Here is a 23,193-nt window from a genome sequence, read left to right as displayed (position 1 = left end):
CAAGGTTCACTCGAGGGCCATCTTTGAAGGCTAGCCTACATCCTGCTTCACGTTGCATGTAAAAGGGGACTTTTCATACTACCGTCTTAAGTTTCCCAACTGTAAAATTAGCAGAAGGAAAAGGGACAATATTTTTGTGGCAGGGGTGGGCAGGGACTTGCCAAGTAAACCTTCAAAAGCATAAATTTCTAGGGGAAAAAATATAAATCTTACCACACCAAAATATAAGATTTCTTTTTTAAATTACTCAATGAATTTTATTACATTTATAGTTGCACAATAATCATCACAACCCAATTTTGTGGCATTTCCCAAAGTATAAGATTTCTGCCAACGAAGGATATCCTGGAAGATGACAGGGTACAGATGGCTGAATGGGAAGATATTTGCAATATCTGAACCGACAAGCAGTTAATGTCTTGATAGCTCCCAAAAACCAACTTAAAAAGACCACTCTAAATTCTGTAAAATAAAACCAAAAACTATTAAATATAGAAGAAAACACAGGAGAAGAATCTTTGTGACCTAGGATTAGGCAACGATTCCTAGTTAAACCACCAAAATACCAATCCATAAAAGAAAGAGTTGATAAATTGGGTGTCATCAAAATCAAGAACATTCGCCTTTTGAGAGACATTGTGGAAATGCAAACGAAATATGCCAAATCACATATCTGATAAAGTGCTTGTATTCAGAATGAAGAACTCTCAAAATGCAATAAGAAAACAAACTATTACTTTTAATGGGCAGGAAATTTGAACAGGCAATTCACCAATGACTGACCATTGGCAAATAAGCACATGAAAAGATACTTAATATCATTAGTCATTAAGGCAACTGAAAACCACCAGTGAGATACTACTGTGCACCAATTAGAATGGCTAAATAATAAAAAGATTGGCTTAGGAGTATTCCCTCTAGGTGAAGGTGAAGCTGCACTGTCATATGCCACTGGTGGCGGTGGAAAATAGTCCTGCTACTTTGAGAAGCAGTTTGGCAGTTTCCTAACAACTTATAAGCATATACCTGTTCTATGACCTAGCCATTCCATTCCCAGGTATTTCCCCAAGAAAAATTAAAGCATATATCCAAAGACTTGCAGGCAAAAGTTCATAGCAGCTTTATTTGTACTAATCAAAAACTGGAAACAACCCAATGTCCAACAAATTGTAGCATATCCATTACAATATAATACTGTAAAATAATTTCTACTTAGTCATCAAAGGGAAAACTATTGATATATGCATCGACATGGGTAAACCTCAAAGTAATTATGCTGAGTGAAAGGAGGCAGATCTAAAAAGAGGGTAACCCGTATGATTTTCATTTACATAGCCTTCCAGAAAACGCAATATAATCTATAGTAAAGGAAGCAGGTCAATAGATCTCTGAGGAGGGAGGAGGCAATTTAGGGCTTATGGTCACGTCCTCGTCATCATGGTAATGGTTGCAAGGATGCATACATATGCCAAAAGGCATCACATTGTACACTTTAAATACGGGCAGTGTATTGTGTGGGTTTATTCCTCAGTAAGACGTTTTTCTAAAAAAGAAAAAGCAATCTGGCGTCGAGGGTCACACAGCTGGTAAGGGACAGTGCGCGATGCATAAACCCAAGCCTGCGTTAGGAGCCCGCGCGTCCTTAACCTCTGACCTCGCTGCAAGCTTGGCAATGAGGAAAGTCCTGGAAAGGAGCCGCAGCTGGAGTTAATGATTACGGGTGGGCGGCCCCTGCCCGGCCTCGCTCCCGCCCCGGGGCGGCCCGAGCGCTGCCCCGCCCGACGGCTTCCCGGTGCGCCCGGCGTCGCGCTCTTCCGCTCCGCTACCACCTGCTGCTAGCCCGCGTCTGCGCCACCCGGCATGGTGAGGGGCGGCCGGGTTAGGAGGGGGGTGCGGCGTAGAGGAAGGGGCCCGCCGAGGCCGGCCCAGGGGGCCCGGCCAGAAGCGGGGGGCGGTCCCTCCCAGCTCCTTGCAGAGCAGCCGCGCCGGCCTGGGGGAATCGGGGTCTCTGTCCCGCCGGTACCCCATCCCGCCAGTGGTCCCCTGGGGAAAGCTGAGGTCGGAAGCGGGGCGGTGGCAGGTCTGGGTGACGGCGAGGCGGGAGCCCAGGCTTTCCCCGGCTCCCTGGCCATCTGTGCCTGAGGCCTCAAGGCCGCGCAGGCCCAGCTTAGAGAGCTCTCCCGGTGGGGGTGGGGCAGTGAGACGGGCAGCGGGGAGGGGACGTAGTGAGCCTGCAGACGTAGTCCTCCTTGGTGGCATGATTCTGTCCTACACTGGGGGCTAGGGTAGGGACCGGGTGGTCGGGGGTGGGGGGAAGCCTTGTGAGTGTGCAAAGGGGGCGGGGCGACTGAATTTGCGTGTGCCTCTGCCTGCCTGTTTACTGCGCTTCTCTCTTGCACTTCTGCTCAGCCCTGTGTGCTGCCCCCAACCTGAGAGCCAGCCCCTCCGGGGGGCACCTAGTTTGAGGCCTGTGCCCAGCCACGGGTGACATGATTGCTCAGAGTCATCCACCGTCTGCCCTGAGCTTTCCCTGAGGGGAGCCTTAGGCCCTGTGCTCAGCTGTTGCGTAGGGAGGATAGGCCAGCCTGCACAGCAGGAAGCTTTACTAAGCAGTGAAAGCATTAGGCCCCAAAGCCTTAGGAGCGACTGGGGCTGTAATGAGGCCTGGGAGGGCATTTTGAAGGCTATGACTTGGGTGGAGGGGAGGTGGTGAGTGAGCCCATTGTGAGGTGCACTGAGGCCCCAAAACTGTAGGCTGCGGGTAATCAGTAACACCCACAGCCTCCCTGGGCCCAGGCTGAGGCCAGGGCTGACCTGTGACTTACTAAGCAAACACGCCCCTGCCCCCTCTCTGATCCCAGATCTCAGAGGGGCTCCTCAGTTCAGCCCCAGGCTGTGAAATGTGGGGGGGGGGGTTCCCGAAGATTCTAAAGAGGAAGGGGAGCCTCCTAGGAGCTCCCCTAGTGCACATGTCCTCCTTTCAGAGCCAGAGAACTAGAGGCTGGGTTCTGACACCTTGGCTGCCTAGAAACACGGACCAGGTTTATCAGCCACTGAGACAGGGCCGGCTCTGGAACAGAGACGGGTTTGGGCGGTGATGCAGGACTCCACTGCCCTCGCTGGCCTTCTGGAGCCCAGGAGAGGAGACGGACCAAGCCGGGGTTGTCCAGAGGGAACGTGCGCTTTCAGGAGGGAGAACAGGTTGAGTTATAAGAGCCCGGTTCTACCCCAAACCTAAAGGCCTGTCACAAGCCTACTTGCCCCAGGAAGTCTCCTTTTAAAAAGGCAGATGACATCGGGAGTTCCCGTCATGGCACAGCAGAAAGAAATCTAACTAGCAACCATGAGGACGCAGGTTTGATCCCTGGCCTTGCTCAGTGGGTTAAGGATCGGGCATTGCCAAGAGCTGTAGTGTAGGTCACAGACACGGCTCGGATCCTGTGTTGTGTGGCTGTGGTGTAGGCCAGCAGCTACAGCTCTGATTAGACCCCTAGCCTGGGAACCTCCATATGCCGTGGGTGCGGCCCTAAAAAGACAAAAACAAAAGGGAGATGTCATTCCTTTAGTAACAGTGGAGTGTCCTAAAGTGCCCCTTGGCTTCTCTTGCTGATCACTGAAGTGGCAGTTCTTGTGCCCTTTTTCAGCTGTTGAGCCAGGGGAGATGACCGCCTCAAGCCCACCTGGCTTCCAGTCTTCCAGGACCGCCTCATAAAAGCCAGATTAACCTCCCTCAAGTGCTCTCCCCAGGCCTTACTGACTCACTTCTCATTTAGCGCTTACGCTTTCCACCCTCGGGTAGTTCTACTTTAGGGCCTCAATACCGGGATCCCTTAAGCGCCTCCACCTGGATCTTCTTCGAGGCGGAAACTGACCTTTGCTTGCTTCTGTTCTCTGAGGGTTCCACTCATGGCCTGAACTGCGCCAGTTTGGGCAGCGTGCACAGCGGGTGATAGGCTGGGGCACTGGCCTTGCCCTTTGCCCTTGGCCAAGTTACATCTGCTTTGGGGGCTGAGCTCTGTGGCTCTGGCTTCCTAAGGTGACAGAATAGAAAAGAAGGTGAGAATCTGAGAAACGTAGGCCCAGAAGCTGGGAACCAGAGGCTGCGTGGGAGCACGGTGCAGTACGCACTGGGAGGTGCTGCCGGGGGTCGTGGACTCTGGTGTGACTAAGAATTGCCTGGAACATGTCTTAAGCCAGGGTGCCTTTGCCTGGCCCCAGGCGTGCAGACGGAGAGACGCGCCTTGAGAACAAGGCCTGTGCTTTCACTGATGGAGGCTGGGGAGCGGGGAGAAGGGTGGCCGTCTCCCCTCTCTAGGCCCGTTTCCTCTTCAATACAGAGTGAGTAAGGTCTTGATTTGCTTTTACTCCCCTATTAATGGTAGAGACCTAGTTTTTGTTTGGTTTGGTTTTTATGGAGGGCCACCCTCTGTAAGGCTTCGGGGGCAGATGGAGGAGGCGTGTTTCTCTGGCCCAGTGATTTGCATCACACCTCAGGACCGTCTGTTCTCTAAGAACCTATCTGTGCTCAAGCCAGAGCCCCACCTCCCAGTCTGTTGCTTTAGACCAGCTGCCCTTTGACTGCGTCACTGTCACTGGAGCCACCAGTGGAGGCTGGCTGAATGTCCCCAAAGGTCCAGGGCCCTCTCTGTTGTCCTGTTCAAACAAATGCCTGTGGGCCTGTGTGTTTTCCCTCTCCTAGGCTGGCAAAGCGCACAGGCTAAGTGCGGAAGAGAGGGACCAGCTGCTGCCAAACCTGCGGGCCGTGGGGTGGAACGAGCTGGAAGGCCGGGATGCCATCTTCAAGCAGTTTCATTTCAAAGACTTCAATAGGGTATGGCGCCAGGGTGGGATGGAGTGTTCTGAGCTGATGGGGGTCACACTCTGGACGTGTTCCCTCCCCGAAAGTCCTGTTAGTCGTGACTCTCAGACGCTACACCAATCCAGTTTCCAGTTTATTTGGAAAGCATCATGCTCGGGAAGCAGAGGGTGGGGAGACGGGTCTTGGGCTCTCCACACCTGGAACTTTTATTTTACGTTGTGTTGAAGTATAGTTGATGTACAAGGTTGTGATCATTTCTGCTGTACAGCAACGTGATTCAGTTCTACGTGTTCGCACAGCCATTCTCGTTCCGTTTCTTTCCCCACACAGATTATCACCGAGTATTGGGTAGGGTTCTCTGTGCTGCACAGCAGGTCCCTGCTGGTCAGTCATTCCGTATGCCTCAGTGTGCTTATGCCAATCCCCAACCCCCAGGCCATCCTCCCTCCCCCCCACCCCATCCCCTTTGGTAACTGTAAGGTTTTGAAAGTCTGAGAGTCTATTTCTGTTCTGCAAAGAAGTTCATTTGTAAACCTTTTTTTTTCAATTTTTTTTATTACTCAAATGAATTTATCACATCTGTAGTTGTATAATGATCATCACAATGAAATTTCACAGGATTTCCATCCCACAGCCCAGGCACATCCCCCCACCCCCAAACTGTCTCCTCTGGAGACCATAAGTTTTTCAATGTCTGTGAGTCAGCATCTGTTCTGTAAAGAAGTTCAGTCTGTCCTTTTTTCAGATTCCACATGTCAGTGAAAGCATTTGATGTTGGTGTCTCATTGTATGGCTGACTTCACTTAGCATGATAGTTTCTAGGTCCATCCATGTTGCAAAAAATGCTGGTATTTCATTCTTTTTAATGGCTGAGTAATATTCCACTGTGTATATGTAGTACATCTTCTTGATCCACTCCCCTGTCAATGGGCTTTTTTTTTTTTTGCTTTTTAGGACAATACCTGCAGCATATGGAGGTTTCCAGGCTACAGGTCAAATCAGAGCTGTAGCCACTGGCCTACGCCACAGCCATGCCAGATCCAAGCCACATCTGCGACCTACACTACAACTCATGGCATTGCTGGATCCTCAACCCACTGAGTGAGGCCAGGGATCAAACCCACATCCTCATGGATCCTAATCAGGTTCGTTAACCATTGAGCCATGACAGGAACTCCCATTTGTATCCTTTTTTAAGATTCCACATATTGGAGTTCCCGTCATGGCGCAGTGGAAACGAATCCAACTAGGAACAATGAGGTTGCAGGTTCGATCCCTGGCCTCGCTCAGTGGGTTAAGGATCCAGCGTTGCCATGAGCTGTGGTGTAGGTCGCAGACATGGCTCGGATCTGGCGTGGCTATGGCTCCGGCATAGGCCGGAAGCTATAGCTCTGATTTGACCCCTAGCCTGGGAACCTCCATATGCTGCAAGTGTGGCCCTAAAAAAAAGACAAAAGACAAAAAAAAAAAGATTGCACATATAAGTGATATCATATGATGACTGTCTTTCACTGTCTTTTAGAAACAATCCTTAGAGGAGCCTGTTCAGGTAGGAAAAGATGGACCAAGACTCAAAACCTCTCTGGTGTTTTCATCCTGTTAGTGATCCTGATAACGAGACACCCCACTGCAGGTGGCCCACCTCACACTCCAGCCTCAGAACTGGGGAAGGCTGAAAGCTGGAAGGGCCATCTTCCTTCTGCATCTGGGCCTTACACTGGCCATGAAAAGGGGTCAGCAGTTGGCTCTCTCAGGACATTAACCTGAGTCTCATTGCACTAAACAGGCTTTTGGCTTCATGACGAGAGTGGCCCTGCAGGCTGAGAAATTGGACCACCACCCTGAATGGTTTAACGTGTACAACAAGGTGAGTGACGCATGTCTAGAACTCCAGCTTGTTCTGAAGGCCCCTTCCTTGGATTTGCCTGTGGGCCTCCCTACACCCACAGGTCCACTGTCCACTCCTGTTCCTTGCATTGCCCTCCAAGGATCGACATAAACACCCCTGGAAAATAGTCAACCTCGCAACAGATTAAAGAGATGCAAATGGAAACACTAGTGAGATAGCTTGTGGCTGAAGTAGTCACTCAGAAGGCAAATCTCAAGGAAGGAAAGGCTGTGGGAACCAGGCATAGTCATTGTCAATAGCTCTAAAGGGCTGAAGTTCTTGAGGAGGAGGTCTGGAAGAATGAAAGAGTAGGAGTTCCCGTCGTGGCTCAGTGGTTAACGTATCTGACTAGGAACCATGAGGTTGTGGGTTCAGTCCCTGGCCTTGCACACTGGGTCAAGCATCCAGCATTGCCGTGAGCTGTGGTGTAGGTCGAAGACGGGACTTGGATCCTGTGTTTCTGTGGCTGTGGTGTAGCCCAGCGGCTACAGCTCTGATTAGACCCCTAGCCTGGGAACCTCCATATGCCGCTGTGCCGCAGGAGCAGCCCTAGAAAAGGCAAAAAGACAAAAAAAAAAGAATGAAAGAGTAATAAACTTGAACTAAGAATACCCATGTACACCAAGTAGATCAGCTTGTCTGCTGAGTGAACAGAAACGCTCATTAAATGCCTGCCATGCACCAAGAGCTATGCTGGACTCTTCCTAAAAGCATAAAGGCTAGAAGAGACAATCTGTAAATGGACAGTATTTAGGAGTTGGAGTTGGTTTGGGGTCTTGCCTGTCGCCTTTAGGTTGCTCTTGATATTTGGATCTTTCCTTTTTATCCTGTGCCAAGGTCACCACAATGTTTGGAGATGTAAAAACAGTTTTGTACTATGTTAAAGACTAACCAGGAGGGCAGCCCCCAGGAGAGGCAGTAGTGCCTGGCTCCTCTCCTTAGCCCGACCGAGCCCAGGCGCTGGTGACCCCCTCCTGCTCTTCGGGGCAGTCCTCAGGATCAGCTGGCCCCGAATCTCTGGTTTTATTTCAGGTCCACATCACCCTGAGCACCCACGAGTGTGCGGGCCTTTCAGAACGGGACATAAACCTGGCCAGCTTCATCGAGCAAGTAGCGGTGTCCATGACATAGACCTTGCCCTTCATCTCTGAATTCTTCAGGGAGGAAGGGGGGACTGGACTGGGGACCCAGAGAGGGAACCAGGGAGCCCCAAGGTACTGCTGCAGTCAGAACTGCCAAGTGGACGGTGCTGCCTCTGTTCAGAGGCAAGTCCTCGCTGTGCAAGGAGAAGCCAGCATCGCTGCCAACCCTAAGAGCTTAGACCATTTCTCCCCACACCACCCTCTTCCTCCTTGGGGCTGTTACATGGGCACTGATTTGAATAAGAGCTTCCCTTTCCTTATAACTTCCTGGCAACGTAGTGATTTCTTTTCCAGGCTGTGTCTCACTCCCTTTCTAATTCATTTCCTGAGACGCTAAGATAGATGCTGTGTCTGAGAAAAAGTCTTCTCTTAGGAACCAGGGACCCCAAAGTCATCCTCATCCTGTGTGACAGAAACACATGTGCTTTTATGCTGCAAATAAAATCCTTATTTCACTTGGCCTCAGGCTCTGGAATCTTCTTTTCCATGGATCAATCCACATTGGAGTCAACAGGCATGTAAAGGACTTGCTTTCATGCAAGACAGTGTTCAGGCCTCAAGGGGGAAAGATATACAAATATCTCAGGCAATAGTGTTTACAAACCTGTGTACAGTAACACAAATATAAATAGCAAATGCAGCAGGAAAGTAATCAAAGGCTGTGGCTGTGGTGTAGGCCTGCAGCTACAGCTCCGATTGGACCCCTAGCCCTAGAAAAGACAAAAAGAAAAAAAAGAAAAAAGAAAATATTGAATATAGTTCCCTGTGCTATACAGTAAGTCCTTGATGCTTATCTGCTTTATATGTAGTGGTGTGTATCTGTTAGTAACATGTTACTCCTGTACCCCTTCCCCCCTTAGCCTTTAGTAACCATAAATTTGTTTTCTGCGTCTGTGAGTATATTTCTGTTTTTTGGAAGTAAGCTCATTTGTACTGTTTGTTTAGATTCCATATATAAGTGATAACATACTTGTCTTTGTCTGACTTCATTAAGTATGATAATTTCTCAGTCCATCCACGTTGCTGCGAATGGCATCATTCTTATGGCTGAGTAGTAGTCCATTGTATATATGTACCACATCTTTATGCATTCCTCTGTGGATGGACACCGAGGTTGCTTCTACATCCTGGCTGTTGTAAATAGTGCTGCTATGAATATTAGGGTGCATTTGTCTTTTCATTTTAGAGTTTTCTTTGGATATATCCCAGGACTGGGATTGCTGAGTCACCTGGTAACTGTTTTTAGTTTTCTAAGGAAGCTCCATGCTGTTCTCCATACTGGCTGTACCAATTTACATTCCTACCAGTAGGGTAGAAATGTTCCCTTTTCTCCATGCCCTCTCAAGTATTTATCATTTTATAGACCTTTTTTTTTTTTTTTTTTTGATGGTGGCCTTTCTGACCGATGTGAGATGCTACCCTCATTGTCGTTTGGATTTGCATTTTTCTGATAATTAGCAATGTTGACCATCTTTTCATGTGCCTATTGGCCATGTGTATGTCTTCTTTGGAGAAATGTCTGTTTAGGGATGGGATTGGGGGTTTTTTGGTTATTGAGTTGTATGAGCTGTTTGTATATTGTGGAAATTGTGGGTTGCATCAGTCACAAATATTTTATCCTGCTGTGTAGTTTGTCTTTTTGTTTGGTTTCTGGTTTTCTTTGCTGTGCAAAAGCTTATGAGTTTGATTAGATATCATTTGTTTATTTTTGCTTTTGGAGACTGACCTAAGAAAATACTGGTTTTATGTCACAGAGTGTTTGCCTGTGCACTCTCCTGGGAGTTGTATGGTGTTGTGATCTATACTTAAGTCTTTACACCATGTTCTTTCTTTTTAAAAAAAATTTTTTAAGTATAGTTGATTTATAACGTTCTGCCAATTTCTCTGTACAACAAAGTGACTCAGTCATACATATATTCATTCTTTTTTCATTTATTTTATTTTTTAATTTTTATTTTTTTGTCTTTTCGCCTTTTTTAGGGCCACTCCTGGAGCATATGGATGTTCCCAGGCTAGGGGTCTAATCAGAGCTGTAGCCGCCGGCCTACGCCACAGCCACAACAACACGGAGTCTGAGCCCAGTCTTTGACCTACACCACAGCTCACGGCAATGCAGGATCCTTGACCCACTGAGCGAGGTTAGGGCTCGAACCCGAAACCTCATGGTTCCTAGTTGGAGTCGTTAACCACTGAGCCACGACGGGAACTCCTTCATTCTTTTTTAAAATATTATTTTCCATCATGGTCTATCCCAGGAGACTGAATATAGTTCCCCGTGCTATACAGTAAGGCCTTATTGTTTATCCATTCTAAAATAACAGTTTACATCTACTAACCCTAAACTCCCAATTCATCCCACTCCCTTGCTTCCCCTTTCCATGGCAACCACAAGTTTGTTCTGTATATGGGTGAGCCTATTCCTGTTTTATAGACAGGCTCATTGGGCCACATTTTAGAATCCACGTGTAAGTGATATCATATGGTACTTGTCCTTCTCTATGTGACTGACTTGACTTAGTATGATAATCTCTCATTGTATCCATGGTGCTGCAAATGGCATTATTTCATTCTTTTTTTTTTTTTTCTTTTTAGGATCCACACCTATGGCATATGGAGGTTTCCAGGCTCAGGGTCTAATCAGAGCTGTAGCTCCTGACTTACACCACAACCACAGCAACACCAGATCCGAGCCGTGTCTACGACCCACACCACAGCTCACGGCAACACTGGATCCTTAACCCACTGAGCAAGGCCAGGGATTGAACCTGCATCCTCATGGATGCTAGTCAGATTCGTTTCCTCTGGACCATGATGGGAACTCCTCATTCTTTTTTTTTTTTAATAGGAGCACATTTAAAATTTTTTTTGCTTTTTAGGGCCACACCCATGGCATATGGAGGTTCCCAGGCTAGGGATCTAAATGGAGCTACAGCTGCCAGGCTATACCACAGCCACAACAATACAGGATCCGAGCCAAGTCTTCGACTTACACCACAGCTCACGGCAATGCCAGATCCTTAACCCACTGAGGAGGCCAGGGATCGAACCCACAACCTCATGGTTTCTAGTCGGATTCATTTCTGCTGTGCCACAACAGGAACTCCCTCGTTCTTTTTTACAGCTTAGTAGTATTTCATTGTATATATATACCACATCTTCTTAATCCATTCAATTGTCGGTGGACATTTAGGTTATTTCCATTTCTTAGGTGTTGAGAATAATGCTTCTATGAACATAGGGGTGCATGTATCTTTTTGAATGATGGTTTTGTCCGGAGATATGCACAGGAGTGGGATTGCTGGGTCATATGGTAGTTCTATATTTAGTTTTCTGAGGTACCTCAATACTGTTTTCCATAGTGCTAGTACCCGTTTACATTCCCACCAACAGTGTAGGGGGGGTCCCCTTTTCTTCACACCATTTATAGCATTTGTTATGTGTAGACTTATTAATGATGGCCATTCTGACTGGTGTGGTGGTGCCTTATTATCGCTTTTATTTGCATTTCTCTAACAGTGAGGTTGAGTGTCTTTTCTTGCGCCTATTGGCAATGTGTATGTTGTCTTTGGAGAAATGTCTGTTTAGGTCTTCTGCCCCTGTTTGGATTGGGTTGTTTGGTGTTTGTTATTTTTTATTTTTGTCTTTTTGCCTTTTCTAGGGCAGCTCCTGAGGCACATGGAGGTTCCCAGGCTAGGGGTCAAATCAGGGCTGTAGCCACCAGCCTACACCACAGCCACAGCAACTTGGAATCCAAACCGCATCTGTGACATACACCACAGCTCACAGCAATGCCGGATCCTTAACCCACTGAGCAAGGCCAGGGATCGAACCCGCAACCTCATGGTTCCTAGTTGGATTCATTAACCACTGAGCCACAATGGGAACTCCTGGTGTTTTGTATTGAGTTGTATAAGCTGTTTGTATGTTTTGGAAATTAAGCCCTTGTGGGTTGCATCCTTTTTAAATATTTTATCTCGCTGCATAGGTTGTTATTTCATTTGGCTTATGGTTTCTGTTGCTGTGCAGAAGCTTACTAGTTTGATTATGTGCCACCTATTTATTTTTGCTGCTATTTCTGTTCTTTTGGGAGACTAACATAAGAAAATATTGCCACTGGAGCTCCTGTTGTGGTTCAGCAGGTTAAGATCTTGAAATAGTCTCCATGAGGATGCAGGTTCAATCCCTGGCCTTGCTCAGTGGATTGAGGATCCAGGGTTGTCACAAGCTGCAGTGTAGGTTGTAGATGCGGCTCAAATCCCACATTTCTGTCACTGTGGCACAGGCCTGCAGCTGGAGCTCTGATTCAACCCCTGGCCCGGGGAACTTCCATGTGCTGCAGGTGTGGCCCCCCCAAAAAAAGAGCAAATATTGCCATGGTTTGTGTCACAGAGTGTTTTGCCTATGTCCTTTCCTAGGAGTTGTATTGCATCATCTCGTATGTTTAAGGCTTCAGACCATTTTGAGTTACCTTGTGTGTATGGTGTGAGGGAGTGTTCTACCTTCACTCATTTAGGTGGGGCAGTCCAGCTTTCCCAGCACCACTTCCTAAAGACATTGTCTTTTCTCCATTGTATGTTGTTGCCTCCTTAGTCAAAGATTAACTGACCGTGGGTGTGTGGGTACACGACTGGGCTCTCCATTCTGTTCCATGGATCCACATGTCTGATTTTATGCCAGTACCACCCTGCTTTGATTTCTGTGGCTTTGTAGGACTGCCTGATGTCTGGATGGCTTATGCCTCCAGCTTTGTTCTTTTCCCTCGGAATCACTTGGGCAATTCTGGGTCTTTTGTGGATCCATATAAATCTTAGGATCATTTGTTCTAGTTCTGTGAAAAATGTCATGGGTAATTTGATGGGGATCACATGCCACCTGGAACAGTTTGCTTTGTCCATTTTAACAGTATTAAAGCTTCCACTGCTAGAGCATGGGGTATCTTTCCATGTCTTTGAGTCATCTTCAGTTTTCCTTATCAGTGTTTTATTCTCCTTGTAAATGTCTCACCTCCTTGGTCAAGTTTATTCCTGTTTTTTTAATTCATTTTTTAAAAGATTTTAATTTTTTCTATCATAGTTGATTTACAGTGTTCTGGCAGTTTCTACTGTTCAGTAAAGTGACCTAGTCACACACATATATATTCTTTTTCTCACATTATCCTCCATCATGTCCCATCATAAGTGACTAGATAGAATTCCTTTTACTATATAGCAGGATCTCATTGCTTATCCACTCCAAATGCAATAGTTTGCATCTATTAATCCCAAACTCTCAGTCCATCCCACTCCCTCCCCCTACCCTTGGCAACCACAAGTCTATTCTCCAAGTCTTCGAGTTTCTTTTCTGTGGAAAAGTTAATTTGTGAGGTATATTAGATTCCAGATACAAGTGATATCATATGGCATTTGTATTTCTCTTTCTGACTTACTTGGTAGCATGAGAATCTCTAGTTCCATCCATGTTGCTGCAGATGGCATTATTTTGTTCCTTTTATGGATGAGTATGTGTGTATACCACATCTTCTTAATCCATTCGTCTGTCAGTGGACATTTATGTTGTTTCCATTGGCTATTTTCAATAGTGCGGCAATGAACACAGGGGTGCGTGTACCTTTTTTAGCGAGAGTTTTGTCCAGATACATGCCCAGGAGTGGGATTTCTGGGTCATATGGTAGTTCTATATTTAGTTTTCTGAGGTACCTCCATACTGTTTTCCATAATGGTTGTACCAATTTACCTTCCCACTGACAGTGTAGGAGGGTTCCGTTTTCTCCACACCCTCTCCAGCATTTGTTATTGGTTGGCTTGTTAATAATGATGGCCATTCTGACGGGTATGAGGTGGTACATCATTGTAGTTTTGATTTGCATTTCTCTGATAATTAGTGATGTTGAGCATTTTTTTCATGTGTCTGTTGGGCATCTGTATATCCACTTTGGAGAAATGTCTATTTCAATTGGGTTGTTGGGTTTTTTTGCTGTTGAGTTGGGAGGTGAAAGGTATATGCTGAGAACTATAAAACATTAAGGAAATGAAAGAGGATTCAAAGAAATGTAATGGTATTCCATGCTCCTGGATGGAAAGAATTAATATTGTAAAAATGGCCATGCTGCCCAAAGCAATCTACAGAGCCAATGCAATGCCTATCAAATTACCCATAACATTTTTCACAGAACCAGAACAAACAATCCAAAAATATAAATTGTTTGTATATTTTAGAGATTAAGCCCTTGTCAGTTGCATCATTTGAAACTATTTTTCCTCCATTCCATAGTTTGTCCTTTTTTTTTATGGTTTTCTTTGCTGTGCAAAAGCTTGTCAGTTTGATTAGGTCCCAGTGGTTTGTTTTTGCTTTTATTTCTGTTGCCTTAGGAGACTGACCTATGAAAACACTTGTACGGTTGACGTCAGAGAATGTTTTGCCTATGTTCTCTTCTAGGAATTTTATGGCATCTTATCTTATGTTTAAGTCTTTAAGCCAATCTGAGTTTATTTCTGTGCATGGTCTGAGGGTATGTTCCAGTTTCATTGACTTACATGTAGCTGTCCAGTTTTCCCTGCACCACTTGCTGAAAAGACTTTTTCCCATTTTATATTCTTGCCTCCTTTGTCGAAGATTAATTGACTGTAGGTGTCTGGGTTTATTTCTGGGTTCTCTATTCTGTTCCATTGGTCTGTACGTCTGTTTTGGTACCAGTACCACACTGTCTTGATTTCTGTGGCTTTGTGATATTGTCTGAAGTCTAGGAGAGTTATGCCTCCTGCTTGGCTTTTTTTTTTTCCCCCCTCAGGATTGCTTTGGAAATTCTGGGTCTTTTGTGGTTCCATATAAATTTTTGGATTGTTTGTTCTGGTTCTGTGAAAAATGTCATGGGTAATTTGATAGGCATTGCATTGGCTCTGTAGATTGCTTTGGGCAGCATGGCCATTTTTACAATATTAATTCTTTCCATCCAGGAGCATGGAATACCATTACATTTCTTTGAATCCTCTTTCATTTCCTTAATGTTTTATAGTTCTCAGCATATACCTTTCACCTCCCTAGGTTTATTCCTAGGTATTTAATTTTTCAGGGTGCAATTTTAAAAAGTATTGTATTTTTATATTCCTTTTCTAATGTTTCATTGTTAGTATACAGAAATACAACCTATTTCTGAATGTTAATCTCTTACCCTGTTACTTTGCTGAATTCATTGATCAGTTCAAGTAGTTTTTATGTGGTGTCCTTAGGGTTTTTTACATATAGTATCATGTCATCTGCATGCAGTGACAATTTTACTTCTTCTCTTCCAACTTAGATACCTTTTATTTCTTTTGTTTGTCTGATTGCTATGGCTAGGTCTTCCTATACTATGTTGAAAAAAGTGGTGAGTGGGCATCCTTGTCTCATTCCAGATTTTAGCGGGATGGCTTTCAGCTTTTCTCCATTGAGTATTATATTGGCCTGGGTTTGTCATAAATGGCTTTTATTGTGTTAAGGTATGTTTCCGCTATACCCACTTAGGTAAGAATTTTTATCATGCATGGATGTTGGACTTTGTCAAATGCTTTGCCTGCATCTATTGAGATGATCATGTGGTTTTTGACCCTTCTTTGGTTAATGTGGTGTAGGACATTGATTGATTTGCATGTGTTGAACCATCCTTGTGAACCTGGGATGAATCCCACTTGGACGTGGTGTATGATCCTTTTTATATGTTGTTGGATTCTGTTGGCTCAAATTTTGTTGAGAATTTTTATGTCTACATTCATCAAAGATATTGGCTTGTGATTTTCTTTTTTGGTAGAATCCTTGTCTAGTTTGGGTACAGCGGCTTCATAGAATTCCTTCTTCAACCTTTTAGAAAAGTTTAATAAGGATGGATATAAGTTCTTTGTGTGGTAGAATTCACCTGTGAAGCCATCTGGCCCTGGATTTTTGTTTGTAGGGAGTATTTTTATTACATATTCAATTTCATTTCTAGTGATCAGTCTATTCAATTGACGTGTTTCTTCTTGATTCAGTTTTGGTGGACTGTATGTCTCTAGAAAGTTGTCCATTTCTTTTAGGTTGTCAAATTTGTTGACATATAGTTGTTCATAGTATTCATAGTTTTTTGCATTTCTGCAGTATCCATTGAGATTTCTCTTTTTCCATTTCTTGTCTTTTGTCCTTTTTAGGGTTGCAACCGAGGCATATGGAGGTTCCCAGGCTAGGGGGTCTCATCAGAGCTGTTGCCACCAGCCTCCACAAGAGCCTCAGCAACACCAGATCTGAGCCGCATCTGTGACCTATACCACAGCTCACAGCAATGCCAGATCCTTAACCCACTGAGCAAGGCCAGGGATTGAACCCACAACCTCATGGTTCCTACTCAGATTAGTTTCTGCTGTGCCACAACGGGAACTCCTCTTTTTCCATTTCTTATTTTGACTTTTTTTCCTCTTTTTGCTGAGTCTGGCCAGAGGTTTGTCAGTTTTCTTTACCCTTTCAAAGAACCAGCTCTTGGTTTTATTGATTTTTTTTCTATTGTTTTTTGAATTTCTATTTTATTGATTTCCTCTCTGATCTTTGTGATTGCCTTCCTTCTGCTGACTTTGTGTTTTGTTTGTTCTTTTTTTAATTCTTTTAGATGGTAGGTTAAGTTGTTGATTTGAGATTTTTCTTCTTTTCTGAGGAAAGGCTGTATCACTATGAACTTCCCTCTAAGCACTGCTTTTGCAGCATCCCATAGATTTTGAATGGTTGTGTCTTCATTATCATTTGTCTTAAGGTATTTTTTAATTTCCCTCTTGATTTCCTCATTGACCTGCTGGTGTTTTAGTAGCATGTTGTTTAGTCTCCATATAGTCAGTTTCTTCTCATTTCTTTACCTGTGGTTGATTTCTAGTTTCATGTCATTGTGGTCAGAGAAGATACTTAAAATAATTTCTTTCTTTTTTTTTTTTTTTGTCTTTTTGCCATTTCTTGGGCCGCTCCTGTGGCATTTGGAGGTTCCCAGGCTAGGGGTCCAATCGGAGCTGTAGCCACCGGCCTACACCAGAGCCACAGCAACTCGGAATCTGAGCCGCGTCTGCAACCTACATCACAGCTCATGGCAACGCCGGATCAGTTAACCCACTGAGCAAGGGCAGGGACCGAACCCGCAACCTCATGGTTCCTAGTTGGATTCACTAACCACTGAGCCACGACGGGAACTCCCTAAAATAATTTCTATACTTTTAAATCTGTTGAGGTTAGTTTTGTGCCCCAGTAAGTGGTCAATCCTTGAGAATGTTCCATGTGCATTTGAAAAAATATATATATTCTGACTTTTTTGGATGTAATGTCCTGAAAATGTCAATTAAGTCTAACTTTTCTATTGTGTCATTTAGGATCTCTGTTGTCTTATTGCTTTTCTGTCTAGAGGATCTGTCCATTGATGCGAGTGGGGTGTTAAATTCTCCTACTATTATGTATTCACATTAATTTCTCCTTTTATGTCTGTTAGTATTTGTTGTATTTATCTGGGTGCTCCTATATTAGGGGCATATATATTGACAACTCTAATATCCTATTCTTAAATATTGGATCTTTTTATCATTAGTGTCCCTTGCAGTCTTTCTTTATGGCCTTTATTTTAAAGTCTATTTTGTCTGATGAGTATTGCAACTCTCACTTTCCTGTCTTTTCCATTCTCATGAAATACCTTTTTCCATCCCCTCCTGTTCAATTATATGTGTCCTTTGCCCTAAGGTGAGTCTCTTGTAGGCAGCATATTGTATGGTCTTGTTTTTTTAATCCAGGCTGCCATTCTACGTCTTTTAAGTGAAGCCGTCCACTGAAATTTAAGGCAATTATTGATAAGTATGTATGTATTGCCATTTTAAACCTTGTTTTCTAGTTGATTCTATGTTTCTCCTTTTTCCTTTCTCTTTTTTGTTGGATAATTTCCTTTCATTTTATTTTTATGCTTGTGTCCTTTTCTTTTTGTGAATGTAATTTTTGGTCTTGATTTGTGGCTGCCCTGTTTTTCAAGTACTTTAACCCCTTCCTGTATCTGCAGATAGTCATATAGGGTCACACATATTATTAAAAGAAAAAAAGTCTAGATTTTCTTACTTTCCTTCCCCACATTCTATGATTTTGAAGTCCACTTTTTAACATCTTCATGTTTGTCTTTGTGCTGTTCCTTGTATTTATCGTCCCTATTACAGTAGGTTTTTTTTTTTTTTTCCTTTTAGATCTGTATACTGGCTTATTTAAGTGATTGCTTTCCAATTGTGATTTCCTCCATCCTATTTCTTCTTACTTCTTTTTTTATTTAGAGAAGCCTTTTTAGTATTTCTTTTAGAATGGGTATATTTTTGCTGTACTCTTTTAGCTTTTGTTTGATGGAGAAATTCTTTATTTCTCCATCTATTTTAAATGATATTCTTGCTGAGTAGAGTATTCTAGGCTGCAAATGTTTCCCGTTTAAAACTTTGAATGTATCTTCCACTCTCTTCTGGCCTGTAGTGCTTCTGTAGAGAAATCAGCTGATAGCCTTATGGGGTTCCCTTATAACTAGTGCTTTGTGTTTCTCTTGCCTTTAGAATCCTCTCTTTAACTTTTGCCATTTTTATTATAATATGATTGATGTGGGCCTGTTTGGATTCAACTTGTTTGGGGCCCTATGTGCTTCCTGTAACTTGATAAGCGTTTTCTTTAGATTTGGAAAGTTTTAGAAACAGTTTTCAAATATATTTTTAATCCCCTTTTCTTTTTCTTCTTCTGGAATTCCTAATATGTGTAGATAGGCCCACTTTGTATTATTCCATAGATCTCTTATATTGCTTTCATGTCTTTTCATTTGGTTTTCTTTCTTTCTTTCTTGTCTTTTGTCCTTTTTAGGGCTGCACCCACAGCATATGGAGGTTCCCAGGCTAGGGGGTCAGTTGGAGCTGTAGACCCTGGCCTATGCCAGAGCCACACCAACGCCAGATCTGAGCCACGTCTGCGACCTACACCACAGCTCATAGCAACGCTGGATCCTTAACCCACTGAGCAAGGCCAGGGATCGAACCTGCAACCTTACGGTTCCTAGTTGGATTCATTTCTGTTACGCCACAGTGGGAACTCCTCATTTGGTTTTCTGTCTGCTCTCCTGATTGGGTGATTTCCATTATCCTATCTTCCAAGTCACTAATTCATCCCTCTGCATTATTCATTCTGCTCTTTAGTGCCTTTAGCTCAGTTTGCGTCTCTGCAAGTGAATTTTCTGTTTTTTCTGGGTTCCTCCTTATATTTTCTAGTTCCTTTCTAAAGTAATCTGCATTACTGTTTATATCTGCTCTTAATTCCTTCATATTCAGACTTCATTACTTTCACTTCAGTACCTTCAGTACTTTCACTATCTCCCTTTTGAACTCAGTGTCTATTAGACTGCAGAGATCTTTCATTGTTTGCTGCTTCAGGTGAATTCTCCTGTTCTTTTAACTGGGAGCGGTTCCTCATCTTCTTCATTTTGCTTATATTTTTTTAATTCTGTGAGTTGAGAGAAACCAACTACTGTAGTCTTGGAGGGCTATTTCTATGCAAGAGCATCCCTTTGCATTTTGTGGGGTCGGGGGTTACTATTTATTTTTGGTGTGGGAGTTTGGATATTTGCTGTCTCTTTCCTTACTGTGAGCAGGCTGTTATCCCCTTGATAGGGTGCTGCGTGTGTTTCCAAGAAGAAGGAGGCAATGGTCAAAAATAGTAGTCAGTGCCAGGTTGCTGGGCTCTTGACAGTAGCAAGGACTCACTAGAAGGTGGCGCAGGCTACTCCTAGTTGCAGGGCCCTGGTAAGTGGTAATGAGCCTCAGGCAGATTTAGGCAGTGGCTGGAGCATTTGGCAGTGCCAGCAGCAGGGTGTGCAAGTTCCCAGGGAAGAGAGAACAATGGGTGGTATTTGGTTATAATGTCCTCTGAGGTGACTGGTGCTGAAAGTGGTGCCTGTACATGGACTCCTAGAGGTGGTGGGCCACCCCCATCTCTGGAGTCAGAGCTAACTGTGGTGGTTTTTCCCTGCCACCTGTAGACCATGCAAGAAGCACCCTGTCCCACTTAGCCCATGGAGGAGGTGCTACACAGGTTGCTCCTAGTTGCAGGGTCCTGGGAAATGACAGTGATCAGGCATGTGTAGGCGGTGCCCGGAGCATTTGGCAGTGGCAACAGTGGGGCAGGTGCATTCCCAGGGAATGAGAGCAATAACAGGGATGCTCAGTTGCAGTGCCCTTTTCTTTGCCAACCTCTGAGGTGACTGGGGCCACCGATGGAGCCTGTTCACAGACCCATATAGTGTAGAGCCATGCCCCCCTCTGGTTTCTGAGATGACTGCTATGGTTTGTCCCTGCTGCTTGTAGATCACACACGAGGTGCCATGTCACACTTAGCCTCCTACTGCCCTTAGGCCACAAAAGAGATGCCTGGTCTCCCATAGTCCGAGCAAGTTGGTGCCTTGCCACCTGTAGCCTGCACTAGAGGCACCCTGCCCTCTGAGAGTCTATTCATACTCAGGGAAACAGATTCCTATGGTGATCCACCCCTCCTCCTCTCACCCTCCCCAGCAGTGGCACCTTGCTTTTCCAATGGGTCCAGACCTCTGCCTGGGTCCCCTCCTCTGTGGCGTTCCACTGTTCCTGAGCCCCTCAGGCTGTCTCCACACAGCCAACTCTAGTCCTCTCCCTGGAACTGGATTCCAGAGCCTGAGTGTCAGTGGCCAGCCCCCACCCAAGCATCTCCGTCTGTGGTGTCCAGGACAGTGGTGCAGATGATCTGTGTGGCTCTCACTCTGCTTTGCCCTCCTTAGGCCAGCAGCTGTGCTTTTCTCTGAGCTCTTCCTCCGGCTTGGCTGATATCCCCATCGGTTAGGTGGCTTCCCAAGGTGTGGGTTACTTTCCTTTTTAACAGCTCCCTCTCAGGAGTGCTAGTCCCATTCTGATTCCTTTTCTCTTTCTCTCCTTTTGTTCTACCCAGTTAAATGGAGGGTTTCTTGCCCTTTCTGGAGGTTTGAGGTTTAAGGTCTTCCGCCAGCTTTCAGTATATGTTCTGTGCAAATTGTTCTACACATAGTTGTTTGTTTTTTTGTTTTTTTTAATGTGTTTGTGGGAGATCATGAGCTCCATGGCTTACTCCTCCACCATCTTGATCCTTCTCCTCTTAATGCAATTTTTAAAGGAATTGTTTTTTCCACTCCCTTTCTGCTACTTCATTATTAGTGTAAAGAAATGCAATAGATTTCTCCAGATCAGCCTTGTATCCTGCTACCTTGCCAAATTTATCAGTTCTAGTAGTCTCTCTGTGGAATCTCTAGGGCTTGCTCTAAATTGCACCAAGTGACACAACCTAGATGTCCATTGACAGATGAATGGATTAAGAAGATGTGGTACATATACACAGTGGAATACTACTTGGCCATAAAAAGAAATAATGCCATTTGCAGCAACACACATGTAACTAAGAGATTCTCATATTAACTGAAGTAAGTCAGAAAGAAGAAAAACAAATACCGTATCACTTACGGCATAAATGAACTTATCTCCAAAACAGAAACAGATCACAGACACACAGAACAGACTTGTGGTTGCCAAGGGGGAGGGAGGAGGGAGTGGGATGAACTGGGGTTAGCAGACGCAAACTACTACATTTAAAATGGATAAGCAATGAGATCCTACTATATTACACAGGGAACTATATCCAATCTCAGGATAGAACATGATGGAAGATAATATGAGAAAGAGAATATATATATATATATATATATATATATGTAAAACTGGGTCACTTTGTACAGTAAAAATTGCACAATTATATAAACCAACTTTAATTTTAAAAATTAATAAATAGCACTATGCCGTTAGTACATAATGACAGTTTTGTCCCTTCTAATTTGGGTAACTTTTGTTTCTTGTCTGATTGCTGCGGTTAGGACTTCCAGTCCATTGTTGAATACAAACGGTGAAAGTAGGCATCCTTTCCTTGTTCCAGATTTTTGCAGGAAGGCTTGCTGCTCTTCACCACTGAGTATTGTCAGCTATGGGTTTTTCATAATTGGCTTTTATTTTGTTCAGATATATTCTCTCTGATTGCATTTTGTAAGACTTTTTATCCTAAATGGATGTTGAATTTCATCCAGTGCTTTTTCTGCACCTGTTGAGATGATCATGTGGTTATTATATTTTGGTTGATGTGGTGTATGTATCACAGTGATTGATTTGCACATGTTGAACCATGCTTGTGAGCCTGGAGCGAACCCAACTTGATTATGTTGTATATTCCTTTTTTCTTTTACTGAAGACTAGATCATTTGCAAGGTTGTGTTAGTGTCTGGTGTACAGCAAAATGATTCAGTGTTTCATCTATGTGTGTGTGTATTCTTTTTCATATTCTCCTGCATCATGGTATTATCACAAGATATTGCACCTTAGAACATTGGGTTTTTTTCCTATTTGGTATATAGTAGTTTGTATCTGGTACTTCCAAACTCCTAATTTGTCCCTATTCCCCTTCCCCCTTTGATAACCATCAATTTGTTTTCTATGTCTGTGAGTCTGTTTCTCTTTTGTATTAAGTTCGTTTGTATCATGTTTTAGATTCCACATATAAAGTGGTGTCATATCAGTATCTTTATCCACTGATCTGTGGATGGACATTTAGGTTGCTTCCATGTCCTGGCTGTTTTAAATAATGCTGCTATGAATGCTGAGGTGCATGTGTCATTTTGAATGAAAGTTTTCTTTGGATATATGCCCAGAACTGGGATTGCTGGATCACGTGGTAACTTTTTTATTTTTTTAAGTGACTTCCATACTGTGCTCCATACTGGTTGCACCAATTTATATTCCCACCAGTAGGGTAAGAGTGTTCCCCTTTCTCCATGACCTCGTCAGCATTTTCATTTATATACTTATTTTTAGTGCTGGCCATTCTGAATGATGTGAGGTGCTACTTTATTGTAGTTTGGGTTTGCATTTTTCTAATAGTGATGTTGAGCATTCTTCCATGTGCCTATTGGCCATGTGTATGTCTTTGGAGAAATGCCTATTTAGGTATTCTGCCCCTGTTTAGATTGTGTGGTTTGCATTTGTTATTGAGTTGTATGAGCTGTTTATATATTTTGGAAATTAAGCCCTGTGGGTCGCTTTGCTTGCAAATATTTTATTCTGCTTTGTGGGTAGCCTTTTGTTTGGTTTTTGGTTTCCTTTGCTTATTAGTTTGACTGGGTACCCCTTGTTTACTTCTTTTATTTCTGTTTTGTTGGGAGACTGACCTAAGACAATATTGCTATGGTTTGTGTCACAGAGTGTTTTGCCTATGTCCTCTCCTAGGAGTTGTATTGCATCATCTCGTATGTTTAAGGCTTCAGA

The 23,193-nt window shown here is 44.0% G+C and overlaps 1 protein-coding gene across 1 annotated transcript; it reads left to right on the top strand.

Moving 5' to 3' along the window:
* The first annotated feature begins 1,725 nt into the window (after window positions 1-1,725).
* PCBD1 (pterin-4 alpha-carbinolamine dehydratase 1) lies at window positions 1,726-8,309 on the top strand. Its single transcript, XM_047762550.1, has 4 exons — window positions 1,726-1,863; window positions 4,700-4,831; window positions 6,606-6,686; window positions 7,740-8,309. The coding sequence occupies exons 1-4, from the start codon at window positions 1,861-1,863 to the stop codon at window positions 7,836-7,838; spliced, it is 315 nt and encodes a 104-aa protein (XP_047618506.1). The 5' UTR covers window positions 1,726-1,860; the 3' UTR covers window positions 7,839-8,309.
* Window positions 8,310-23,193: the final 14,884 nt, after the last annotated feature.

The sequence above is a fragment of the Phacochoerus africanus genome, chromosome 15, assembly GCF_016906955.1.
Source record: "Phacochoerus africanus isolate WHEZ1 chromosome 15, ROS_Pafr_v1, whole genome shotgun sequence".
Lineage (NCBI taxonomy): Eukaryota > Metazoa > Chordata > Mammalia > Artiodactyla > Suidae > Phacochoerus > Phacochoerus africanus.
The sequence above is the reverse complement of the archived record's forward strand: the minus strand, read 5'-3'. Positions and strand labels throughout refer to the sequence as shown.